This window comes from Myiozetetes cayanensis, unplaced genomic scaffold, assembly GCF_022539395.1.
Source record: "Myiozetetes cayanensis isolate MyiCay16 unplaced genomic scaffold, myiCay2020 scf29, whole genome shotgun sequence".
In the NCBI taxonomy this organism is placed as follows: Eukaryota; Metazoa; Chordata; class Aves; order Passeriformes; family Tyrannidae; genus Myiozetetes; species Myiozetetes cayanensis.
The window spans coordinates 1590244-1612590 of NW_026087510.1; the positions used below are offsets into that span (position 1 = coordinate 1590244).

Consider the following 22347-nt stretch of genomic DNA (forward strand, 5'->3'; position numbering starts at 1 on the left):
CATGTAGGCAGGTCTGAGCAGCCACTCTGTCTTTCAAGGAAGATCCTTATCTGAGGAAGTGGGTTCTCCACCAGCTATTCTGTGTGTCACACAGCAGTGTGCTCGTGCCTGTGTGTGTAAAGTCAGCTGGACTTGGGTGTAACCCCAGTCACGGATCCTTGTCCAGGGCCATCCTTTGGAGTGTTGTTGGGTCTAGGTTTTTTTTTTCAGACAGCCAGGAAGATCCCTGCTTTCCAAATTTTCTCCATTTTCTTCAGAAGAAAAATGGCTTTAGGCAGAAAAAGCAGCCTAGAGTTAAGTGATCCTGGCTCTGCTTGAATTCAGGAGAACCCCCAAATATCTGCACAAGTCCTGCTGAAGCTACAGTGTTTGCTGTAAAAAAATCTTGTGAGCAACCTCTCACACTGATTGGGTGGGATAATTATCATAGTTATTTTCTCAGATACTGTTTCCCTTAAAAAAAAAACAAACCCAATTTTATGTATGTTTTTAGACTGGAAATCTCCAAACCCAAACCTTGGAAATTTTTCTTTGACCAATCTGCTGTGGTGCTCATGGTTTCCTTGTCCCTGCCCAGCAGAGGGTGGGTCTAGAGAGTCCTAAGTCAGTCCAGCAGCCCAGGAATGTGGGGTTCACCTGCCACCTCAGGCCAGAACGTGGGCAACCCCACGTTTTTTGTGCTGGGAGGAAATGGAGGCCCACAGAAAATGTGTCATTTAGGAAGCCTGTCTGACATCCTGAGCTCAGCGAATCAGACAAGCAGCAAGTCAGTCCATCTGACCTCTGAAGGGAAGGCTTTGCTCTCTTTTAAAGAGCTGAACCATCTCGTGCTCTTGTGCCTTCCAACACAGATGAAGTTCACAGTCCCAGCCCTCTCAGGGACACAATTCCCACCAATTCTTCCCAGGGGCACCTTCCACTCCCTCCCTTACTCTAATATAGGTGAGAAAGGGAGGAGGTGTTTTTGAAAGGCTGTGGATCCAGCAAGGAAAAGTTGCTGGAAAGGTTGAACAGTGTGAGCTCCTTCCAGGAGGCAGCATTAGCAGTGTGGGGTAAAAACTCTCTTTTTTGTTGTTTAATGGAGCCAGTGGGAGAGGCTGATCACGAGATTTTTGCAGCAAACGCTGGAACTTCAGCAGGACCTGTGCAGATGTTTGAGGGTTCCTCCTTAGTGAGGCCCACTTAAATTCTAGGCCACTTCAGCTTATTTGGGTTTGTTACATTATCTGAGATCAGAGATAAAAAACTGCTGAATTCTGTGAATGCAGGGCACTGACCTGACTCTCTAAGTGGGTTATTAACTTCAGGCTGAGGGGCAGTCTCATGTTCACCCAGTAGACTCCTAATTATTGCCCTTTTCTGTGACGGTAGCATGAGCCTGGTGATTCCTGATTTGCACTTGGATTCTTGTGCAACTGGAGGGTTCCATGAGCTGCACTTCTCTAAGCTTTCAGAATTTCTGTTTCCCTCCCTGGTTACGGAAGAATTTACAAAACAAACCCCCCAAAACGACTGGGGGGAGGTGGGGACAGAGCAGTAACTTCTTATTTTTAAAAGCTCACAATAGGGACTGTGCCCTGTGAATTTTGAGCATGAGGGGCTCAGCACACACAACTTTCACAGTTGTCTGTCTGTCTGTCTGTGTGCTGAGAGTGACCCACTGCTGCCCACACATCACTGGTACCTTCTGAATGCTCAGTGCCTCACACAGTAGGTGAGTCTGTTGCTGCCTTTGTTTTGGGAGGTTGCTCCATTAATTCACATTAAAAGAGTGTGTGCTTTTAGTCTGGGAGGTTCCTCCTTCGGTTTCTGCCCTGCCAGTCATAAAGGCAGCTGTGTTATGTGTGGTTAACTGAGCTCCAGCAAGAACATGCAGACCTTGGCAGATGCACTTTGAATCATCAGGGCTGTGCCAAAGCCACCAGAGCCCAGCTTGCTTTGTGTAGGAAACCTGAGCACACCAACCCAAGGAAGTGGATGATCAGAACTTTTTGTCAACAGTTGGAGTTTCAGCAGGAAAAAAAAAAAAAAAAAAGGATGACAATTTCCTGTTTTTAAGCATTTCTAGAAATGCATAGTTTGGTAAAGCACCAGTCCTACGCTTCCCACAAAATAAACAAAAAGTGTAAAGTAATGCATTTTTTCCCCCCACCACGAACACCCATAACTCTGGCCTGCACCAGCTGCCCCTCCTTCAGCAGTGACCTCAAAATACAAACACACACAAACCCCGTGAAAGGAGATGTCACTGCAGAAATGCTGCCCGCTGCACATCCCTCTGGCTGAGCTCGGAGCAGCAAGTGCACCAGCCGCAGCTGGAGGTGCTTCCACCAGCACTGAGGTGACAGAGCAGCACCTTCCCCGTTTGCAGAAGTGAACCTGAACTGCTGGGCCCACCCAGAGCCAGCGCAGGCAGCAAAAAAGCCAAGCCAAGCCAAGCCAAGCCACCCCTGCTTTGCATAGGGGTTGGTGGCCCCCGGGGGGCTGTGATTCAACCTGCAATGCTGGCAGATGGTGATTTCAGACACTGGGCAGCTGCGGGCCCTGCAGGTGCTCACCAGCTCAAAGGAGAACCCGAGAGGAGTCGCTGGTTTAGTCACCGCTCTGAAGGGCCTGTTTTGTCTCTCCCCAGGAGGCCCTGTCGGTGGTGAGCGACGACCAGTCCCTGTTCGACTCCTCCTACGGCGCTGCCCCCCAGCTCCCCAAGGCAGACATGACGGCCTCAGGGAACCCCGACTACGGCCAACCCCACAAAATCAACCCCCTGCCCCCGCAGCAGGAGTGGATCAACCAGCCCGTCAGGGTCAGTGTCAAAAGGGAGTATGACCACATGAACGGATCCAGGTAAGAGCCTTCCCACACCTACTGCTGTTGTTGGTCGCAGAATCACACAATGCCCTGGGTTGGAAGGGACCCCCAGGGACCCCCAGCCCGACTTCTGAGTCCAAACCCCATGGAATCCAAAGGGAAGCACAGCACGTACCGCCCGTTCCTGCTCTTGTCCTGCACATCAACAATCCCCCTCTCTGTGTAGGACCAGTGTAGGACCTTATCCCACTCTCCCTGCAGTTCCCTCCTTTGGGAGTTGTTTTTTTCATGGCCTGAGCATCTCGTTCTTGCAGTTCTGCAGGACAGATCCCACCCAGCGCCCACGCAGGCTGCACAGAGCGGGGCAGGGCAGTGCCAGGGCAGAGCTCCCGCTGCAAATGCTGTGGGGAACTGCACATTCCATCCCCAGTCCGGCATCCCACAGATGTGCCGTGGTCCAGGGGGCTCACAAAGATGGTCAGACCACAACAGCTGGGGTTTGTAGCAGTGCTCCAGGGTGAAGCAGTGAAAGCTGCTCTACTGGACTGAAAGGGCCTCACTGGAGGGCCCTTTTTAGTGCATCCAAACTGTATCCCTGCTCCACCAGGGCAGAAGCAACCCTGTGAAACTGGAGAGCTGTTTGATGGAGGAGGGAAAAAGAGGAGATGAGGTCCTTTAGGGCACTTTAGGAGGTGCAGCAACACAAAAGTCCTGTTCCCACATCTCCCGTGTGGCTAGCGGTGACCACTGGTGACACAGAGTTCAGGAGCAGCAATCACCTGGTCGTGGTGTAACCTCTCCAGCTCACAGCCAAAAAAAGTAACAGGCCACTCCCCAGTCATCTGCAGTAAATAATTTCCTTGTTCAGTGACAAATTGAATGACTCAAAAACGTTTAATTATCACAGCTCAGGTTGTCTCTTTTAATACCACTACTCCAAACCCAAAGTTTAGAAACAAATCCCACCCTTTTGCATTTAATTTTTAGGTGTAAAAATTTCATTTTTTTTTTCTCAGCTTTAAATATATGCAATATAGATAAACTTTTATTTTTTTTAAGCATAGGGTTTTGGAGTTCATACTAAATTTTATTTTAATTTCAAAAAGTCACGAACACCTCTGGAGTAGAGTGTTAATAAACCCTTAAGGGTTTTTCTGTTCTAGAGCTACTTTAGCAGCATATTTTCCTAGTTTCTGAGAACAGAGTTGGAAACAGAAAGCAGCCTTGCACTTTCAGACTTCTGCAGTGAGATGATGGTGTTAAAGACATCAAACAGCAGCCTGTTTTTGTTTCCTCGTAAGAGTAGAGTAGATGCTGATTTTGCCCTCAGATAAAGGACTCTGCAGCAGTTGCTCTCTCGAGGTGATTATTTGCAGGCTGAACTCGACCTTGCCCTGGTTGCACCTTGGTGTCGTTTCTCAGCTTCATAAAAAATACGTGGATTTTTGCGCCGGTGCTTCCAACCTCAGAACTGAGGCTGCAACGTGGGGAAACGAGTTCCTTCCTCAAAGACACCATCCTTGGATAAGACAGAGAAAAGGATGGATCCTGGAAGCACCAGCTGGGGTTTTTTGCTGGTCATGGGGACACCTTTGGGTGGTTTTCTGAGGAGGAGGAAGCCCTTTGTAGCATTGCCAGGCTGCCCACAGCTGGATGGAGCTCTGAGCAACCTGGGCTAGTGGAAGGTGTCCCTGCCCATGGCAGGGGTGAGATGAGATGGGCTTTAAGGTCCCTTCCAACCCAGACCATCCTGGAATTCTCTGATTTTATCCGTTGCTCACACCCGCAGTGTCAGGTGCACACTCACAGCGCTTCCTCCCATCCTGTCTGTCTGACTCAGGGAAATTTTGGAAGGCCAAGGGAACAAGCAGTGTTGTCACATCCATGGGCATCACGTATTGGTGCTGCTCAGCCCCTGTGGGCATGCTGGGGACAGGTTCTGAGCGTGGCTGCTCGTGTCCCCAGACTGTCCGTGCATCGCATTCCGTACCTTGGAATGAAACGTCCTGGGCTGTCCTTGCCTTGTGATCCTTCTGTGCCAATGTCCCCATCTGCTCAGGAAAAAGGGAAATAATCTGCTTGGACAAAGGGATTCATTGACAGCTGTAAGAGCCCTGGGAGCTACAAAGAAAGGCCCTCCAGCAGCGTGTTGGTTCTGGGCAAAAAGGAAATCCTTCCTTATGGGCTTGCTCGAGACTGCAAGGCCCTTGGGCAGCAAATAAGTGTCCTCAGTGTCTCTAAAGGAGGAGTGAGAACTTCCCAACCTGTCAGAAAAAAAAGAAAAGGCTGTTTTGCATGTCAGGACCAAGCACTGCAGGAACTCCCAGCCTTACCTTTTGATAACTCGTAAGCACAAGAGCTCCAACCCACCCATGAGAACATTCCCTTGGCTCCTCCAGCCTCTCCTCCTATTCAGGGCTAAAAATATAAAATCCTTTCCTCTCGTGTCTATCACAGTCCATGGGGTTGGGCTGGGCCACTCCTCTGGCAAAACCAACACGTGGGTGAGTGACAAACACCAACCCCAACAAAAATTCACTCCAGCTGCAGGTGGAAACCAAACCCTGTCCCCCTCCCTCTGTCCCTGCGTGTCCTGCTCTCTCTTGTTTCTCAAGGACACTCTGCCACCGAGTTCCAGCTGCCTCTGGCAGGAGCAGCCTCTATTCTGCCTTTATTCTGCCTTTCACCCGTGCTGTGTGGAGGGGCTGGTTTGTGTACTCAGGGATAAAGCTCCAGGGAAGGAGCTGGTGACTGCAGGGGTCAGTGCCCAGCTTTTCTCCTCTTTCTGAGAGTCCAGCAGCAGGTCTGAGGGTGTGATGAGCTGGGTTGGTCCTCAGCAGGGTGGCAGAAAGGGTCTTTGAGGAACCTCTCCAAGCTTGTTTAGCACAGCCCTCAAAGTCCTCCAAGAAACCCCAACCAGCTCTGTACCCCACGCCAGATTTTCCTGGTTTACTCCCAAACTCGGAAAGAATCTCCCAGATAACTCCATTCTAACTTTGTGTAGGGCATGGCCAGGCTGGGATCTGTGTTTTAGGGGAGCAGATGGGACTTCTGTATAACTGCAAGATTTAGACAGAAGTTTTGTGACCATTTCCAGGATTATCAGACCCAGATGCAGGTGATGGCTTCAAAATCTGCCCTTGCCTTCACAGACAGCAGCTTGCTCAGAGTAAAGCCCAGGGCTGCATTTAATTGTGTTTAAAAAACCCTCCAAAATAAATAAACAAGAAATCTTTCACGTCTTAAATTCCAGTGAATGAAGGAGAAGGATTATTTAGGAAAATGCTGGGTGAAGTTCAACCCAATTTACAGTCCATGTTTATAACATTTTTTTTGCTTATATTTTACATAAATTCCAAATGCAAAGAGTGAACCAAGCAAGAGAACTTCCAAATCCTGATTGTATTTACTGAGTTACTACAGATCTCCGTTTGTAGCTAAATTCAGGGAGTGATTTTTAAAAAGATGTTACAAAATTTGTCTGATCTTCCGATGTGAACGAATGTTCCAACGTGCTGATGTGGGCAGGGATGTGGGAAAACTTCACTGGGCAATTCCAGGATTTTGTCCAGCTAAAACAATGAAGTCAGTGCTTTGAAAAGGCTTTGGAGACATTCTTTAGAGACATCCCAGAGAAGCTGTGGCTGCCCCTGGATCCCTGGAAGTGTCCAAGGCCAGGTTGGACAGGGCTTGGAGCAACCTGGGCTGATGGAAGGTGTCCCTGCCCATGGCAGGGGCTGGCACTGGGTGGGCTTTAAAGTCTCTCCCAACCCAAACCATCCTGGAATTCTGTGATTTTACATTTCTCTTGCTTTAGAACACTCAAATATGTTCTGAAGGTCCCCTCAGAGGGGTTTTGTGCCACAATAATCGTCTCAAACACACCAAAGGACCATCCGTGGTGTCGGTAGGAGTCAACTCCCCTTGGAGCAGCGTGTGAGCCCTCTAGTGGGATCCGGGGGTGCTTCTGTGCCCGGCACAGCAGCCGAGCATCCCCCTCGTGTTTGCACTCACCTGGCTGGGATAAACAACCCCAATTTTCCAGGCTTTCTGCAGCCTCACAGTGCCTTTCAGTGTGAGCCCCCTCCCGAGGCCTTCCTGGGAGCAGGTTAAAGTGCAGGTGGATGCAAGTTTCGAGGAGCTGACTTTGTTCCCAGCCTGTCAGAGGGAACCACGAGGGGAATCCCAGGATGTCCGTGCTTCCTTCCTTCACTGCACGTCAGAAAATAAACTGAAATCTAATTTCAAGTGTAACTATGGAAGCTGAGGTGACCAAATGGGGCTTTACACAAAAAAGCGGCAAATTCAAAAGGAAAAGCAAAGGGGAAGAATGGAGGAATGACAGGATAGGAAGAGAGGGATAGAAAGAAGGAAATATCCCCCTGATCACAGCTGAGTCAGAAATTCCTGAAATCCCTTATTTTGTTCTTTGGAATGGAAGCCAAAGGTGATTCCTAGACAGAGCCCTGGGACAGTGATTGTTTTGTTTCCAGGTGCCTGGAGCCCAGGCTGAAGCTGTACAGAGGGTTTATTAGTCAGTGCCAGGAGAGCTGCCTGTCCAAAACTTTCCCAAACACCACGCTCTTGGCATCCCCAGACACTGCCACTGGAGCTGCTGGCACGAGGAGTCTCTGGCCAGACAGTGGAATGGGTTCTGCTTCATGTTCCTTGGACTCTGTCACTGCCCCAGAGGTGCTGTGAAAGCAGCCTGTACCCCCTCACCTGTGGAGATCCACGTTTTCTGCCCAGAGCCTGAGAAAATCCAGCCTGTAGATCCACCTGGAAGCCTGGAGTCTGTGAAAAATCAAGGATTCATCCTGAATCTGCAATCCCCTCCCACAAACATTTTCAATTGCCTGTGGGCAGTGCCTGGGCTAAGGGAGGGGTGATGTTCCAGGGATACACCACTCAGGGCTCACACTCCTGCTCTCATTTGATGCTGTTGTTGTTCCCCACACTGGGTTCCCTGTGTGGCCACAGCTACAGCCACCTTCTGCTGGGGTAAATCCCACCTGAGGCTGGGGCAGGACAGTCACAGCCATCCTGGAGTGCAGAGATGGTTCAGTCTGCTACTGCTGCTTTCCCAGGAAAAGGCTCTGTTTGGATCTGATGGGAAATGTTGGGACACACAGGACACAAAATTAGGGATCTTCTCCTCTTGCTGCCACTAAAGATTTCCTGCTGTTTTCTCAAGGGCAGCTCAGCCTCCTGCCCAGTGACGTTTGGGTAAGGCTGTTCCCAGTTATGTCTGCCCAGCGGGTTGGGATCCAACCACCCTGAAATCTTCCTCAGAGGGAGGGGAGGCAGCCCCATGGGCACAAGCCTGTGAGGTACACAGAGCACACTCAGAGTCCTGCAGGATCCACGGAGTAGGATCCTCCTCCCACAGTGGCTGCTTGGGGCACCTCTGTCCCTTCAGCTTCAGATCTTCTGTTCAGATCTTTTCTGATATTTAGTCTGTCTGGGTTTGGCTGCTGAGACTCACAGAGCGAGGAGGGGACAGGGAAGGTCCAAACTGCCAGACCAAGAGTGAAAAAATCATCCCCAAACCACGGGGGAGATCTGACAGCACTGGGGTTATTGGTGCCACTGTGCTCTGTGGGTCATGGGAATGATGCTGAGCAGAGAGAGCAGAGACAGCCAAGGACTCTGTGCTCTGTTCCTGAGGGTCATTTCATGCCAGCAAAAAACAGGGATAACTTGTTTAGAGGATGTTATTATCCAAGAGTCTGGATATCATAGAACCCCAGGATGGTTTGGGATAGAAGGGACCTTAAAGCTCATCCAGTCCCACCCCCTGCAGGGACACCTTCCACTAGCCCAGGTTGCTCCAAGCCCCATCCAACCTGGCCTTGGACACTTCCAGGGATCCAGGGGCAGCCACAGCTTCTCTGGGCAACCTGTGCCAGGGCCTCCCCACCCTCCTAGCCAAGAATCCCTTCCCAATATCCCATCTCTCCCTGCCCTCTGGCAGTGGGAAGCCATTCCCTGTGTCCTGTCCCTCCATCCCTTGTCCCCAGTCCCTCTCCAGCTCTCCTGGAGCCCCTTTAGGCCCTGCAAGGGGCTCTCAGGTCTCCCTGGAACCTTCTCTTCTCCAGCTGAACTCCCCCAGCTCTCCCAGCCTGGCTCAGAGCAGAGGGGCTCCAGCTCTTGGATTTACTCCAGCAGCTCCACATCCTACTAATGCTGAGTTGGACATAGTACTGCAGGTGGAGTCTGTGGTGGGACACTGTCCTATAGGGCTGTATTATCCATGTTATTATTTCATCATAAATAGTTGTTTTTCCTGGGTAACTTTAATTCCAGAGCAGGGGGGTGAGGGTGAGGCAGCAGGGAGCCCCTGGGAGGTGCTGAATGCAGGGAACTGTGGTGCCTGAAGGAGGGAGAATTCACCCCAAAGGCAGGTGGGAATCCACACGTGGGGCTGTGTGTGCAGCTCTGCCCACACCACCCAAACCAGCAGCTGCTCCCCAGGCAGGGCAGGAGGAGGTTGTTCCCCCTCCCAGGGCCAGAGTGACACCCTGGAAGGTGGATGCTCTTCCCAGGACAGGCTGTCCCTCAGCAGAGAATCAGACCCTTTGTGCTGCCCCGGGGCTTTTTCTCTGCCAGCACAGGCAGCGTTTAACACCTGACACAGAGCATTTCAGCAGAGGCCCAGCCATGAGCACATTCCCCGTGAAAACCCCGTGGCCCTGCAGTTGCTCAGCCCCTCCTCGCTGCCACGGGGACATTAAACCTTCAGCAGTTCCCTCTCCGAAGGCGGATTTTGGTTCCCTGCCTGGAAAAACAGTAGGCGAAATAGTAAAACCTTAAATTCGAACATGTGTAACTTATACATCTTATTTCCATTTTCAAGCAACGTTCCCTTAGTAAAAGACATGAGGAAAAAATTACCATCTGCCTCAGAATATCTCGGTGGAGCATTTATCTCCCAGCCACGATAACTGGAGCTCGGTAATTTCTCCCTCCCACCCCCCCAGTTCAGGTTGAGAGACAAATTTGTTTAGTGTCCTAACTTGGAAGCCTTGCCAGCTGAGCTCACAGGGTGGGATTTGCTGCACTGTCATGGTTCTTACCCTGCAGCAAAAAGCTTTCCTCCCAAACCACTTGGCTTCTGGCAGAGAAGGAGGATGGATGGCTCTGGGATTAAGGCCTGGATGTGGGCTCTGGGCTCTGGGTTTGCTTTGTGTAGAGCTTGGGCACCCTTGGGAAGGTGAGGGCGATGATGTGCCCTTCCCTGGGAGGTTCCTCAGAGCTGGGGTGTGCTCTGTGTGTGGGGCAGGCTGTGGGCTGGTGCTTGAGGTGACTAAAAATGTCATGAGTCCCTATTACAGCTGGTTAAAAACACAATCCCTGCTCTCCATCGGTGGTTGGGGGCTCACAGTTCCCCCATAGCAGGCCAGAGATTTGCCAAGGCTCTGCAGGTAGGGCAGGGCTCAGCTCAGAGCCACCTGAGCTGCTGAGTGTCCCCTCCCCAGCACTCCATCACCTCCACATTTAACTGGGGTTAGAGCCTTTTTCACACACCACTGCTGTGGTCTGGAGTTCTTGAGTGGTGCCAAAGGCAGCCAAGGTTTCCAGATTTCCTCTCCAAGAATGGGGCACTGTTAAGCACAGAATCCCAGAATCCCAGAATCCCAGAATCATAGAGTCACAGAGTCACTGAGTCACAGAGTCACAGAATCTCCTGATTTGGAAGGGATCCATCAGGATCATCGAGCCCAACTCCTGGCCCTGCACAGAACACCCTAACAATCCCCCCATGTGCCTGAGAGCCTTGTCCAAACACTCCCTGAGCTCAGACTAAGAACAGACAAGATCAGTTGTGTTCCACCCTGTGTAAATAAGACTCTTTCTGCTAATACTGAGTATTCTGTGACTGTCCTGTCACTTTGGTTGGTATCTTGAGTTCCATGTTAATGACATGCAGGGGGTGTTCCTGTGTCCAGGAATGCCTTAGGACACGAGGTGGGCAGTGTCTGTCAGTGGGCAGTGTCTGTCAGTGGGCAGTGTCTGTCAGTGGGCAGTGTCTGTCAGTGGGCAGTGTCTGTCAGTGAGCAGGCTCCACTGAGCAGGAAGGTTCTTTTAACACAATGAAACAGCCCAAAGGGGCTCCAGCTGGATCTGCAGGGTAGCTAAAATGCACTGAGCAACAAAGGATGGAGGGGAGTGATGTGATAGGCATGTGCTCTTTATCTGGTTTGGGAATTTTGGCATTCCAGAGGCACTGAGTACAACCTGCAAGCGACCACTGGAAGTTATTCCTCTTGGATTCTCCAGCTCTCTCTCCTCCAGCTGGTTTCATTATCAGAGATCCCCCAGTGAGACTTGTGGTTCATAGATCACCCTACAGATCCATGTGACAGGTCAGGAATGGCCTCTCCCACACGGAAAGAAACTCCTGTTAAGGTTCCACCTCCGGGATCATTGCCATGTCCACAACCCAAACCTCCTGTGGGGCTGGAAGGGCACAGTGATGGTAACTCAGCTGTTTCCCTTCCCATTTCAGGGAGTCCCCCGTGGACTGCAGTGTGAACAAATGTGGCAAACTCGTGGGAGCAGGGACAGAGTCCAACCCCATGAGCTACAGCACCTACATGGACGAGAAGAACGGGCCTCCCCCCAACATGACCACCAATGAGAGGAGAGTCATCGTCCCAGCAGGTACCACCAAACTCCCTGGGTTCTGTCTGCTTGCCCAGAACCAGAATAACAAGCAGATAATTAGTGCTTCTCCATTTTTTTCCCCCTGGAATGAAGAGTTGTTTTGGTGTGTTGAACCAAATCCATCCCCCGTCACGTGTTAGAGGAGAATCTGCTTCCTGGGACACACAGGGGATGATCAAAGGCAAGAATAAGCATGAAGTGGGCCCAAATTATAACTCCCATGATGCTCCCAGGATCCAGATGCACTTTCATGTCACATTGATTGATTCAAAATGAGCTATTTTGTTTTCATTTTTTTTTCTGTTAGAAGTAGAAACCCGGAATAATTATATTTTGCAGGAACTACATTACCCTTCCAAAAACTGTTACACAGAAACATTCCTGTCCAGCTCTGTTTGTATTTGAGATCCACATCTGCTCTCTGGGGCTGGCAGGATGCAATGGATGCATTTGGACAGTCAGGGGTGAGCTGCTGTGGAGGCAACCAGTGAAGGTCGAACCTGAAATGAGGAGCCTTTTCCCTGCAAAGTTTATAAACACCATCCACATAAACGGGCAAGGCCAGGAACTCTCCAGCCAAGGAGCCAATTTCTGTCCCAGAACTTGCTCTGATTTTGAGGGTTTCACCCAGGGCAGGGAGGGTTGCACTGGGGTTGTTACCCAGCCCAGACAAACTGCTGGTGGAATTCAGCTCTGCTTTCTGATCGTGGCTTCACCACGAACAGATGACAATCCCCAAGCATTTGTTTGCCATTTAGGATGAAAAGGAAAAGCCAGTGAAAGGTGATTGACATCAAATCTGCAAGCACCATTCAAGCTGTTGTTGGGACCTGCTCTGAGGGACTGGCTGAGCTGTTTGGTGACAGCCCCAGGATGTGTCAGCACTGCACAGGAGGGTGGGAGCAGGTACCAACCAGTCGCTGTGTAATTAGAGGTGTTCAGCACCTATCCTGCTCCTCACCACCCTGTTTATGCATGTTTAAAAACACCAAGGGTGAGCTAAAGTGCAGCATCATTGAAATAGGGGAAATTTTAGTGGAAGAAAAGGTTTTGAATCTTCTCTTTGAAGAAAAGGACTTTTTCTCCCCATCATGAGCATCCACAACTCAAAGCCTTGAGAAACTTGTGAAATAGCAGTGATTTACCAGACTTTGGAAGACAATGGTGAACATCATCCCAGACCTCAGGATATGTGAAGACTCATCCAAGAAAGGCATTTGGAAATTTTAATATAATCCAGAATTGAGATTTATAGTGCATTAGGGTGAAGATAAGCAAGAATAATGTCACATTAGGCTTACAATAGTAGTAATAACAAACTCCAAGCCATGTTTCAAGAAGGCAGTTTTTCAGAGACCATTCAATGTCTTTTACAGTCTTTAAAGGGAGGCCACAAATTCACTTTGCCCTCTAGACATTGAGTGTTTTTGCAAAAAAAATCAAGACAAATAAGTCTTTCAATTAAGAAAAAAAAAAAGAACCCTCCCTTGAATACTTGCATTGTAAAATTTGCAGCCTTTTGCCAGTGCTTAGAAAGCAGAATTTAAATTAACTATTGCCAAGACATGAAGGAAATCCATGTGTCGTTCCCCAAGCAGACATGCAAAGGTAGTGGATGGTAAATTCCATGTTTAGAATTCAGCTTTAAGCAACCCAGGTTTACTGGAGACTCAGCGGGGAAATGTCACAGTTATCATTTCAGTATTCCATGGTCTCATGTCTCCATTTCATGCTGTTGTTCTGGAACTCCTGGTGCAAAGGAATGCCCCAGGTATAGGCACTACCTGAGCACACACAGTTTACAGCCCTGGCCCAGGGAATGATTTGATTTATTTCCTAAATCTGTGGCAGAGGCATTTCTTGTCCCTGCCCAGAGCACACCCTGCAGCCCTGTGGTCCTGTGTCCTTCCGATCCATGTTCTCAGCTCCTCGGGACCTGAGGTGTTTGAGGCTTGTCTTGGCACTGTTAATGACACACCAAACATCTCCAAAGTTCCAGCTTCACTTTGCAATCCTCTCCAGCTGCAGCAGAACACGAATTTGCAGCTGAAGTTTCGAAAGGGGCTGCGTGGGGAGCAGCAGCACAGGAAACATCTGAACAGGCAGATATGCTCTGCAATGACTATGAAATGGTACCGTGGCAGCAAGCCTTGCTGGGGCTTTCTGAGCTAAGGCTCTTTTCAAAACTCAAAGGCTGATTTCTTTATTTAACTCCCTCCCCACGGGCTCTGGGTCTCCAGCCGGGTTCAATCTCTCTCCTACGTCACCAGCAGCAATAAAGATTCCCCAGCTGGGGCTCTGCTGACAGTCCCTAATGATGCAGGAGACAGGATAAAATCCACATTGCCCTCCAAGAGCTGCAGGCTTTTACAGGAGGTGGAACTGTGTTCCTGTCAGCAGGGTGAATGGCTGTGACTCACAGCCATGGCAGCCTGCTCTGCTTAAGCAATAAGTGGGTTTTTTCAGAGTCCCTTTGCTGACCATAAATACCCCCATCCTCACTTCAAATGTCAGCTGTGGGGACCTCATGGTGCACTTTTGAGAGATGGTGGGACTTACAGAGCCCTGATGTCACCACAGAGCCACTGCTGGGACAGGCATCCCCTCTCAAAGGGATGAGTTGCCTCTGGGAAGCTTTTTTCCAGGAGAAAAGTCCCAGTCCAACGTCACCAGCATTGTTCCCAAGCAGAGGAATTTGGGTGGGTGGGAAGACAGTGAAGTGACCCTGCCAGTGTGTCCACCTCACAGAGCTCGTTCATCCCCCAAAACGCATTGGAGTCAGTCAATTAAATATATTTGCTTGTGGGAACAGTGGTTAATGCTTTGACTGGGCCACAGTGAGTGCTGGAGGCTCGTGTGTGACCACCCCTTGTGCTCCCCTGGCAGATCCCACCCTCTGGACCCAGGACCACGTGCGCCAGTGGCTGGAATGGGCTATCAAGGAGTACGGGTTGATGGAGATCGACACCACCATCTTCCAGAACATGGATGGCAAAGAGCTCTGCAAGATGAACAAGGATGACTTCCTCAGAACCACCTCCCTCTACAACACAGAAGTTCTGCTGTCTCACCTCAGTTACCTCAGGGAAAGTGAGTATTGCCCTGGCTCAGCCCTGCCCTGACACGCTGGGGGGGATGAGCTGAAGCGGGTATTGGACTTGTAGGGATCTTCCTGCAGCATGAGAAGTTGGGAAGGTGAGGGAAAATGAAGGGAGAAACGCAGGCAGAGACAGCAAACATGGAAGCAAGGAATAAATAGTGGGTTGGAAAGCTAAAATTAACTCAGATGGAGTTGCTGGTGCTACCAGGGAGGTGAAGAACTGAGCAGGACAATGAGATTAGATGGTCTTACAGATTATAAAAACATCTGTGGCTATGTGATAAAAATACATATATTTGCTGTAGAGATTAAACCAAACATTAACTGACGTGGCACAGGCAAATTATCCCTTAACTTTGCATCTGGAGGGCTGTGCCCCTCCCCTCAGGCTTCTGGTAAAACTTCTTCAAAACAGGACCCACAGCTGGCCAAAGCTGGAGATTTCCCATGTTCCAGCAGGCCCAGGCTGGTTGGAAAGAGGAAAAAATACAAAAGTGGTTCCCTAAACGTAAAGGTGCTGAAGCAGATCCCATGCAAATGACCCAAAACTCAGAGAAAAGCTTGTGGAAGCTGTTTATTGCTCCTCTCCATCCCACAGTAGAGCATGGGATGGATCCACCAGTCCTTTTTGCTGCATTAAGCCCCCAAACAGGAGCTGTGAGCAGTTCTGCTGAGCTGCTTCTGGAAAAGCCTTATCCCAGCAGCCCCAACAGGAGTGATCACCTTTTGGATGGCACAGGCTCTCGAGGGAGTCTTAGTATTCAAACTCGGGTTCCAAGGTTTCTGTGCAACCATCAGCATATCCACAGCTTCCAAATGTCTCCCCCTCATCTACTAATGGAGCTAAAAGCATCTCCTTCCCTCACAAAGGTGTGCTAAGGATAATTGTGCTGTGGTGAGGCCAGAGAACTGGAGCTCAGCCCCACATGCTCCAGGATTTTTTCAAGTGAAGCAGCTTCTGTAGGAGTATGATTATTTAAGGACTCAAAAATCAGGAGAAGGTGCCATAAATCAAGGTGGGAGCACAGGGAGAGACAGAAAAAAAGTGTTTTCTCCACTAGAAAATCAAACTCTGATGGAAAGGCAGCTGTGGATGTCTCCTCTGGCCAGTGCAGGCAAGCAGGGAGACAGCATTTATTTAGGGTGTTCCTTCAGAGCTGTGCCGTGCTGGTCTCTCCCTGCCTAAAATCAGTGGGAGCTTTAGAGATTACAGTGGCACAAGAGTTAGATCACAGATGGGTGCCTCTGTAAGCCCCACCTTTATTTCTTTTTTGAGAAGCTGAGCCAAGGAAATGATTCACAACGAATAAAAGGTTGTTGGATTTGAGCAGTTTTTGTCCCTTGTGCCTTCACAATAAAAGAATTTCCCACCCAAAAGAATTGGTGGATTTCATCCTGTTTCATCAGCAAAGAGTTGCTGGTTCACAGGACACTTTCTAAGGCAGGTTTGCACACAGGATTACACACTCTTCTGGGACAGGGAAGGCAGTTCTGTGAAGGCAGAGGTACTTGGGCCAAACCTGCTGACTTTGGGCAAATCAGGTCCTTTGTAAGCGGAAATGTGTCTGAATTCCCACAAGATAAACACTCCTGTGAGACATTCGAATTGCTTATTGATAAGGCTTGAGGATTGACAGGGAGAGAGAGTTATGTGGGTTTTAATCCAAGCACCAGGTTGAACTTGAAAGGCTTGGCAGAAGAGCTGGATCCCCCTGTTTCTTTAGCTCCACACGGCCTCTCCAGTGCCTGCTGTCCCGATATTTGGGGTGTCCAGAGGCAGTGTCAGGGGAATGACATTGCTGATCTCGTGGCACAAGCCTGAAGCCCTGGATTCAGTGGCCACCTTTCCCGTTTGCTCAGGAACAAATTCCCAGCTGATCTCACCAGCCTTTAGGCACCTGAAATCTGGTCACTGCTCTCCACTCACAGACCAGAAGCCTCAGGGCATGTTGACCTTCAGGAAAACAGTCCCCTAGTTCACATCTTGCTTTAAATGCCTGAAATGAGGAGGAACAATCCTCTGCCTCAGCTCCTCTGTGCCTCAGTTTTACCTTCTCCATTGGTCTCATCCACTGCCATGGGAAGCCTGTGGAGCAGGGATTGTGGCTCCTGTCTCCCGAGGGAGCACGAGGGAGCCCTGCTGCATTTGCTGCAATAATGGTCATAAAAATACAACATCCTGCCAGGGGAGTACCTACAGTGATTTCTGGGCTATCGAGCCAGTGCAAAACCCCGGCAACTTCGCTGGATTCGGGCAAACTCTTCATTCTTCTTTTTCACACAGAAAGGAGGATTCGATCCCAGCGCATCCCCGGTGTTTATGCTCACAGATCTCTCTGTGCCGTCAGGAGCGCTGTCCTTCCTAAAGCAGCTCCCGTGTGCTCCAGGAGCATTCCTTTCCCCGCAGCTGCTCGCAGCCTAATGACAGTCTGGGTTGGGGATTGCTGCTTAACTCCCTCCCGGAGCGACGCCTTCCAAAGGAGCTGATTGTTTTTCCAGCCTGGCTTCCAGCGGATGTTTAGTGCCGAGCTCTGAGCTCAGCGCCACGGGGAGATGGGCTGCTTTTTCATCAGCTTTCCCCCTCTGGAAGGTCGGTTGTTTCAGAGGCACCCAGCTCTGCTCCTGCTCAGGGTGGGGAATATGTGATGGCAACAAACACGGGAGGATTTTGGGGAGGATTGCAGACCTACAGGCTCGATTACATCTGCCCAGCCCCTCTCTTTAAAAGCGTTCATCCTCTCAAGGTGCAAAACCGGGTGTGTGAGGACAGCGGGTCCTCAGCTTTGGTGTTTGTTTTCCAAGAATCAAAGCTGATCTGAACTTTCTGAGCCCTTTTGCTCGCCAGGCAGGGAGAGTCCCTCAAAATGAGCTTCCTCAGAAGGTTTTCAACATTTTACCCCCTGATCAGGGCGAAAACATTCTTAAACCTGCCTTATTTTGGCACATCTGAGTCCAGATTGAAAAAATAAAAGAGTAACATCTGCAAGACCACAACAAAAGTTCAGTCTTAGTTTTGAAGATAGAAGGTTCAGGTGAGCTACTTAATATAGCCAAGACTAAACCAAACTCATATCAAGCACCTTCAGTCTCCAGGCAGCACTTAGGTCTGGATCAGAAGGGTGCAGTTGTTTCCTGTTTCCTTTGCTATTGAAGGAGTCAGGAATTCCGGTGGCTCTGATCTTTGGGAGATTTCAGATTGCAGCCCCAGTCCTGCAGCACTCTCCATCCTTTGGAGCCTCTCAAAGCACCCCAGTAGCTTTTTAAGGGAGCTTACTGTCCATCCCCTCCAAACAATCATCTTTTTTTATGTGTTTCTCCCAGTTGTGTCTCCAAAATTGTGAAGCCACGCCTTGGTTTTCCTCCTCTTTGTTTGTCCCCACACACCTTGGGATTCCAGGCTGACTGATCTTCTTCAAACACTTTCTGCCTGGTGAATCTTCTCCAGGCAGCCAGTGGGAAGGGAGATTTAATGTTTCCAGGCTCTGTTTGGGATGAAGATCAAAAGAAGCCCGAGCTGTCACCTCCCTGGCGATGGGGGTCGGTGTGTGGGTTGTACAAATAAAAAGAGCCTGAAGGGGAAAGAATGAGAACTGTGGCGAGCAGCAGAAATCTGCCTGGTGGTTTCAAGCCATGTATTAATGCCAAACAAAACTGTCTTGCTAAATGCAGCAGAACCTGGGTTGTACCAGGAGCTGTGGAGGGAAGGCCACGGGGCTTTCAGAAAGGGAGGAGAAAAAAAAAGACTTTTTGATTAAATAGAGCCCAAGATTGTGAAACTGAGATGTTCCTGCACCTCAGAAGGATGAGCTGCCCCACGAGAAGGAAGGTTTTACGGGGAAAAAACTCTCCAGCTCTGGTTTTCAGTCCTTCTCCACCTTCCTTTGTAATTAACGCATGGGAAATAAAAGAAAGGGAAAGGTGGGGAGAACCATAGGATAAATATTTAATATTAATTATAGGAGACTGTATTGATAACACCAGAAAAATCTGCTCTAATCTACGGTGTCACACACCCAGTGGGGGGGGAATAAGAACAAACCCGAAATTCATCCCAGCCAAAGCTTTGCCCAAGGAGTGAGGGAGGGGGCAGCCTGGCCTCTGTCTGTCTGTCTGTCTGTCTGTCTGCTTCCCTCTGTCCTGAGCTGTCTCTGCCTTTCTGTCTTTTCCTCCTTCATCGAAACCCTTAATAGGAAACACATTTCCTTTTCTGTGGTGTTCCCACCAGAAACCTCAGACTGCCGGGCAAAGGTGAGAACTTTTAGCAATTAAAGCGGGGGGAGGCGCCGGCCCTTTCCAGTGGCTTGGGGTGCATTTTTGAGCTCAGAGTAGCTAAAAGTTGATCGTACCGGCTTGTTCGCCGCTATTCATCACCCCACCCCCACCTCCTCAGTGCAACCAGGCATTTGCAGCCTATTTAGTCATAGGAAAGCGTGTTCCTGAATTCCCCAGCACTTCCCTGTCTGGCAGGGCAGGGCCGCGCTGGGCGTTGCGCTCAGGATTCCTTTAAATACCCTGAAAAAGCAGAGAGTGGTGGGCGGGAGTTTCCCCGCAGATATTCAAGGAAGAAACGCCAAAGCTTCCGATGGAAACAGGAGTTCTGCGGGCAAAGCTGTTTCAATCCCTCCAGCAGCAGCAAAAAGAGCAGCAACACTCCCTAAATATTGAAGCCAGGCTCTGGCTATCCCACCTTTCCCAACTGGGATGCCCTTGCGATCCCTTTGAACTCTTTACCTCCCCTGTGTTACCCATCCTGGCCTTTTGAAACATCCCGTCTTGCAGCACCTGGTGGAATCCACCCTCCAGGCTTTGGTTGGCAGCACCTTCTGCCTCTGTGTAAATGCTGTGTTTGGCTTTGTTTGCTTTCTGGGGAAGGAAAGGAATCCACAGGAACAGCACCTGCAATGGCTCTCAGTTCTGGCAGCCCAATCCTCAGCTCTCACAGGAGAGCAGGACACGCTGGGACTACTGAGGGGCAACTGAGGTCAGGGCTATTTGGGATCATGTGGATTAGAGGGATGTGGAGACTGCAGGGCCCAGTCCCAAGATGCTAATCTGGGTACTGTAGGACCTGCAGAAGAGGAGTTCTGGCCCTGCCACAGGATCTGGGGTGCTCAGGGCAGCACAGCACTTATGGGATCCTGTACTGCGTGTTGGGACTTCAACGGGACAGAATCTCACTGGACAGGAGCTGGGGGGGATATGAAAAGCAGAAAGTGTCTGTAAAAGCACTTTTCACAGCAGGATTGGTGCCTGCTCCAGTTCCCACTGTGAGTCCCTACAAACAAGGACCTCTGCCTTGTTAGGGATGTCACTGCCTGACGCAGCGGAAACTTTTCCAAGGAACTGGAGGAAAGATGAGCTTGGAAGATTATGTAAACACATATAACCAGAACAACCATGAAATGGGCATTACATGCTGACTTCTGAGAACTCACAGGGTCTCTTCCTCTATTTCCAGCAGAGTTTCCAGGAGAACCAAAGCAAAATGCTCAGAAAACAACAATTCCACCACAGACTGTGGTGCAAAACAGAGACCCTTCCAGTGGGTTCTTTCTTGAGCTGCTCTTGAATAGCTGTGTGTCAAGTGGGGCTGGATGGAAAGGCCACTCTGAACCAAGAGAACTTTCAAAATCCCCAGGGCATGGGAGATGCTGGAATACCAGAGAGGTTTGTGCAGCTGCTGGCCCCAAACCAAGCATGTGACACTCTAAAAATGGCCAGGTCCTGACAGTGCAAGTCATGTCTTTTCTACTGTATGTTCCTCAAACAGGAAATTTCTCTATCACAGCCAGAGAGAGAAAAGCTCTTTCCTTATCCTGCAACACAGTCTGTGCCCCAGTCATTTCTGGAGGCTCTGCTGGGATAGATGATGTACCTGGAAAAATGGACTAGACAACCTCAGCTTTTATATGAGTTTTCAACAGGGGATATCAAGGTGCTCAGTGAAGGAGACAAATGTCTTTTATTTTTTGCAAGCAGAGAAACAGCAGCACATGTGGGACTTTCAGAAGAATTCCATAGCAAATATGTGCCTAATTGGCTGAAAAATTAGGTCTTTAGATCCCAGTGACAGCATTTCCTCCCTGCCTTCGTGGTTCCCCATGGCAGAGCACTTTCAAGCTGCAATAACTGCTTTTCTTTTCCTCACAGGTAGCTCACTGCTGGTCTACAACACTCCATCCCACACAGAACCCTCCTCACGTCTTGCCACCAAAGAAGGTCAGTGTCTTGCTTATCAATGTATTGCCTCCCCCTGTGCTCTCATGATGGCTTTGCTTGGGTTAAAATTAGACCTTTTATATAATAACCCTAGTGGGAAAGTGGTTTGCTCTGCTCTGCCTGCACAGTGTTTCACTAGAATAATTAAATAAATAGAATAATTAAATAAATAGAATAAGTGGTGGTTTTCAGCCCAGTCCGGGGTGACAATCCCATCTCTGCAGCTCCAGTCCTGCTCCTCTTTCTTATTTTTAAAGAAAAACTGGATTCTCAGTCATGCTAAAGTTATGAGAGTTGATGTGATGGGTGTGATCAGAGAATCCCAGAATGGTTTGAGTTGGAAGGGACCTCAGGGATCATCTCATTCCAATCCACTGCCACGAGCAGGGACACACGTGGTGATGCCCAACCCTTGTCTACATAAGACAGCAAGTCCCAGTTGAGTTGATAAAGGCCAAAGAGGGTGAAAAAAGAGCCAAAATCTGTTCTTGTGCTCCATAAGTCACTTGTAGGAGTTTAGAACTCACTGTGTAGGACTGGAAGCCTTGGGCTTGGTCTTCCTTTGCCTTTGTGCAGCTGCAGGAACGTTGGGCTTGTTCCCTGCACTGTGTTCAGCTCCCCATTTGAAGAGTTTCTGGGCCAAGTGTGCAGTGCTGTGTTTGCCAGGTGAGATGACCCACCCTGAACCAGCCTCCTCCTGTGCCCAGACAGCCTCCTCACCTCATATATAAACACCCTCAGGGGTGTTTGTACACACATGTGTTTATAGACACATTTATCTTTATATATTTGTATATAAATCTTATATAAATAGATATTTATATCTTTTATATCAACACATACATGATTTTCAAGAAAACTTTGCTTCATGGCTGAGTCTCAAGTTTGCATTTCGAAGAACAGTGGGGAAAGGCAGAAGTTCTTTTATTTAAGCAGCTGGAGGGACAAAAGCTCCCATTTCCCTGAAAGGCTGCAGCAAACAGCTCCCACATTTACCAAGCTCCTGCGTGGAGTGTCTGGCTGCCTCCTTGACTCGCTGCTCTCCCAGCCAGCCCCTCTTTCCCCCTGCATTTCATCTCCAACATCTGCACACGACATCAGGGCTGGTTTTTCCAACAGCTCCTTTTGTGCAGCCTGTAAATATCCACTTGAGCTGTGTGTTCTCTCTGCTGAGACAGGCACTGGCTGATGAAACCTGGGACACTACAGAGACAAAGCCCTTCAGGCTCTGCTGGGACTGCCTTGCCACTGACAGTCTATTTAGAATTGATAAGAGCTGGGCCTGCTCCTGGGTGAATAAAGCACACACGTGCTCCTCCACAATTCCCCCTAAACACACACACCCCCCCAGACCCTCTGCTCTGTCTGTCTCAGGCCAGGTGGTTGCTAAAAATAAGAGGAAAAAAAAAACCCCATGGGTTTTTTTTGTTTGGTTTATTATTATTATTATTATTGTTATTATTATTTTATTAAAGAGAAATGCTCTGTATAAAAATTGCACTTCTCTGGATTTCTTAAACCTTTCATCTCTGTGACTTGGGCCTCGAGCCACT

General features: G+C 49.4%; 2 protein-coding genes across 3 annotated transcripts in view; both read left to right on the forward strand.

Moving 5' to 3' along the window:
- The window catches only part of ST3GAL4 (ST3 beta-galactoside alpha-2,3-sialyltransferase 4), a 1214471-nt gene that overhangs the window by 718744 nt on the left and 473380 nt on the right, over window positions 1-22347 (forward strand). The gene's annotated exons all lie outside the window — the stretch shown is intronic.
- The window catches only part of FLI1 (Fli-1 proto-oncogene, ETS transcription factor), an 84337-nt gene that overhangs the window by 44777 nt on the left and 17213 nt on the right, over window positions 1-22347 (forward strand). For both annotated transcript variants that reach the window (XM_050323049.1, XM_050323050.1), the window contains 4 exons: window positions 2633-2844; window positions 11318-11472; window positions 14362-14565; window positions 20726-20794. In XM_050323049.1, coding sequence (XP_050179006.1) covers window positions 2633-2844; window positions 11318-11472; window positions 14362-14565; window positions 20726-20794 — 640 coding nt within the window. The remainder of the gene's footprint in view (window positions 1-2632; window positions 2845-11317; window positions 11473-14361; window positions 14566-20725; window positions 20795-22347) is intronic.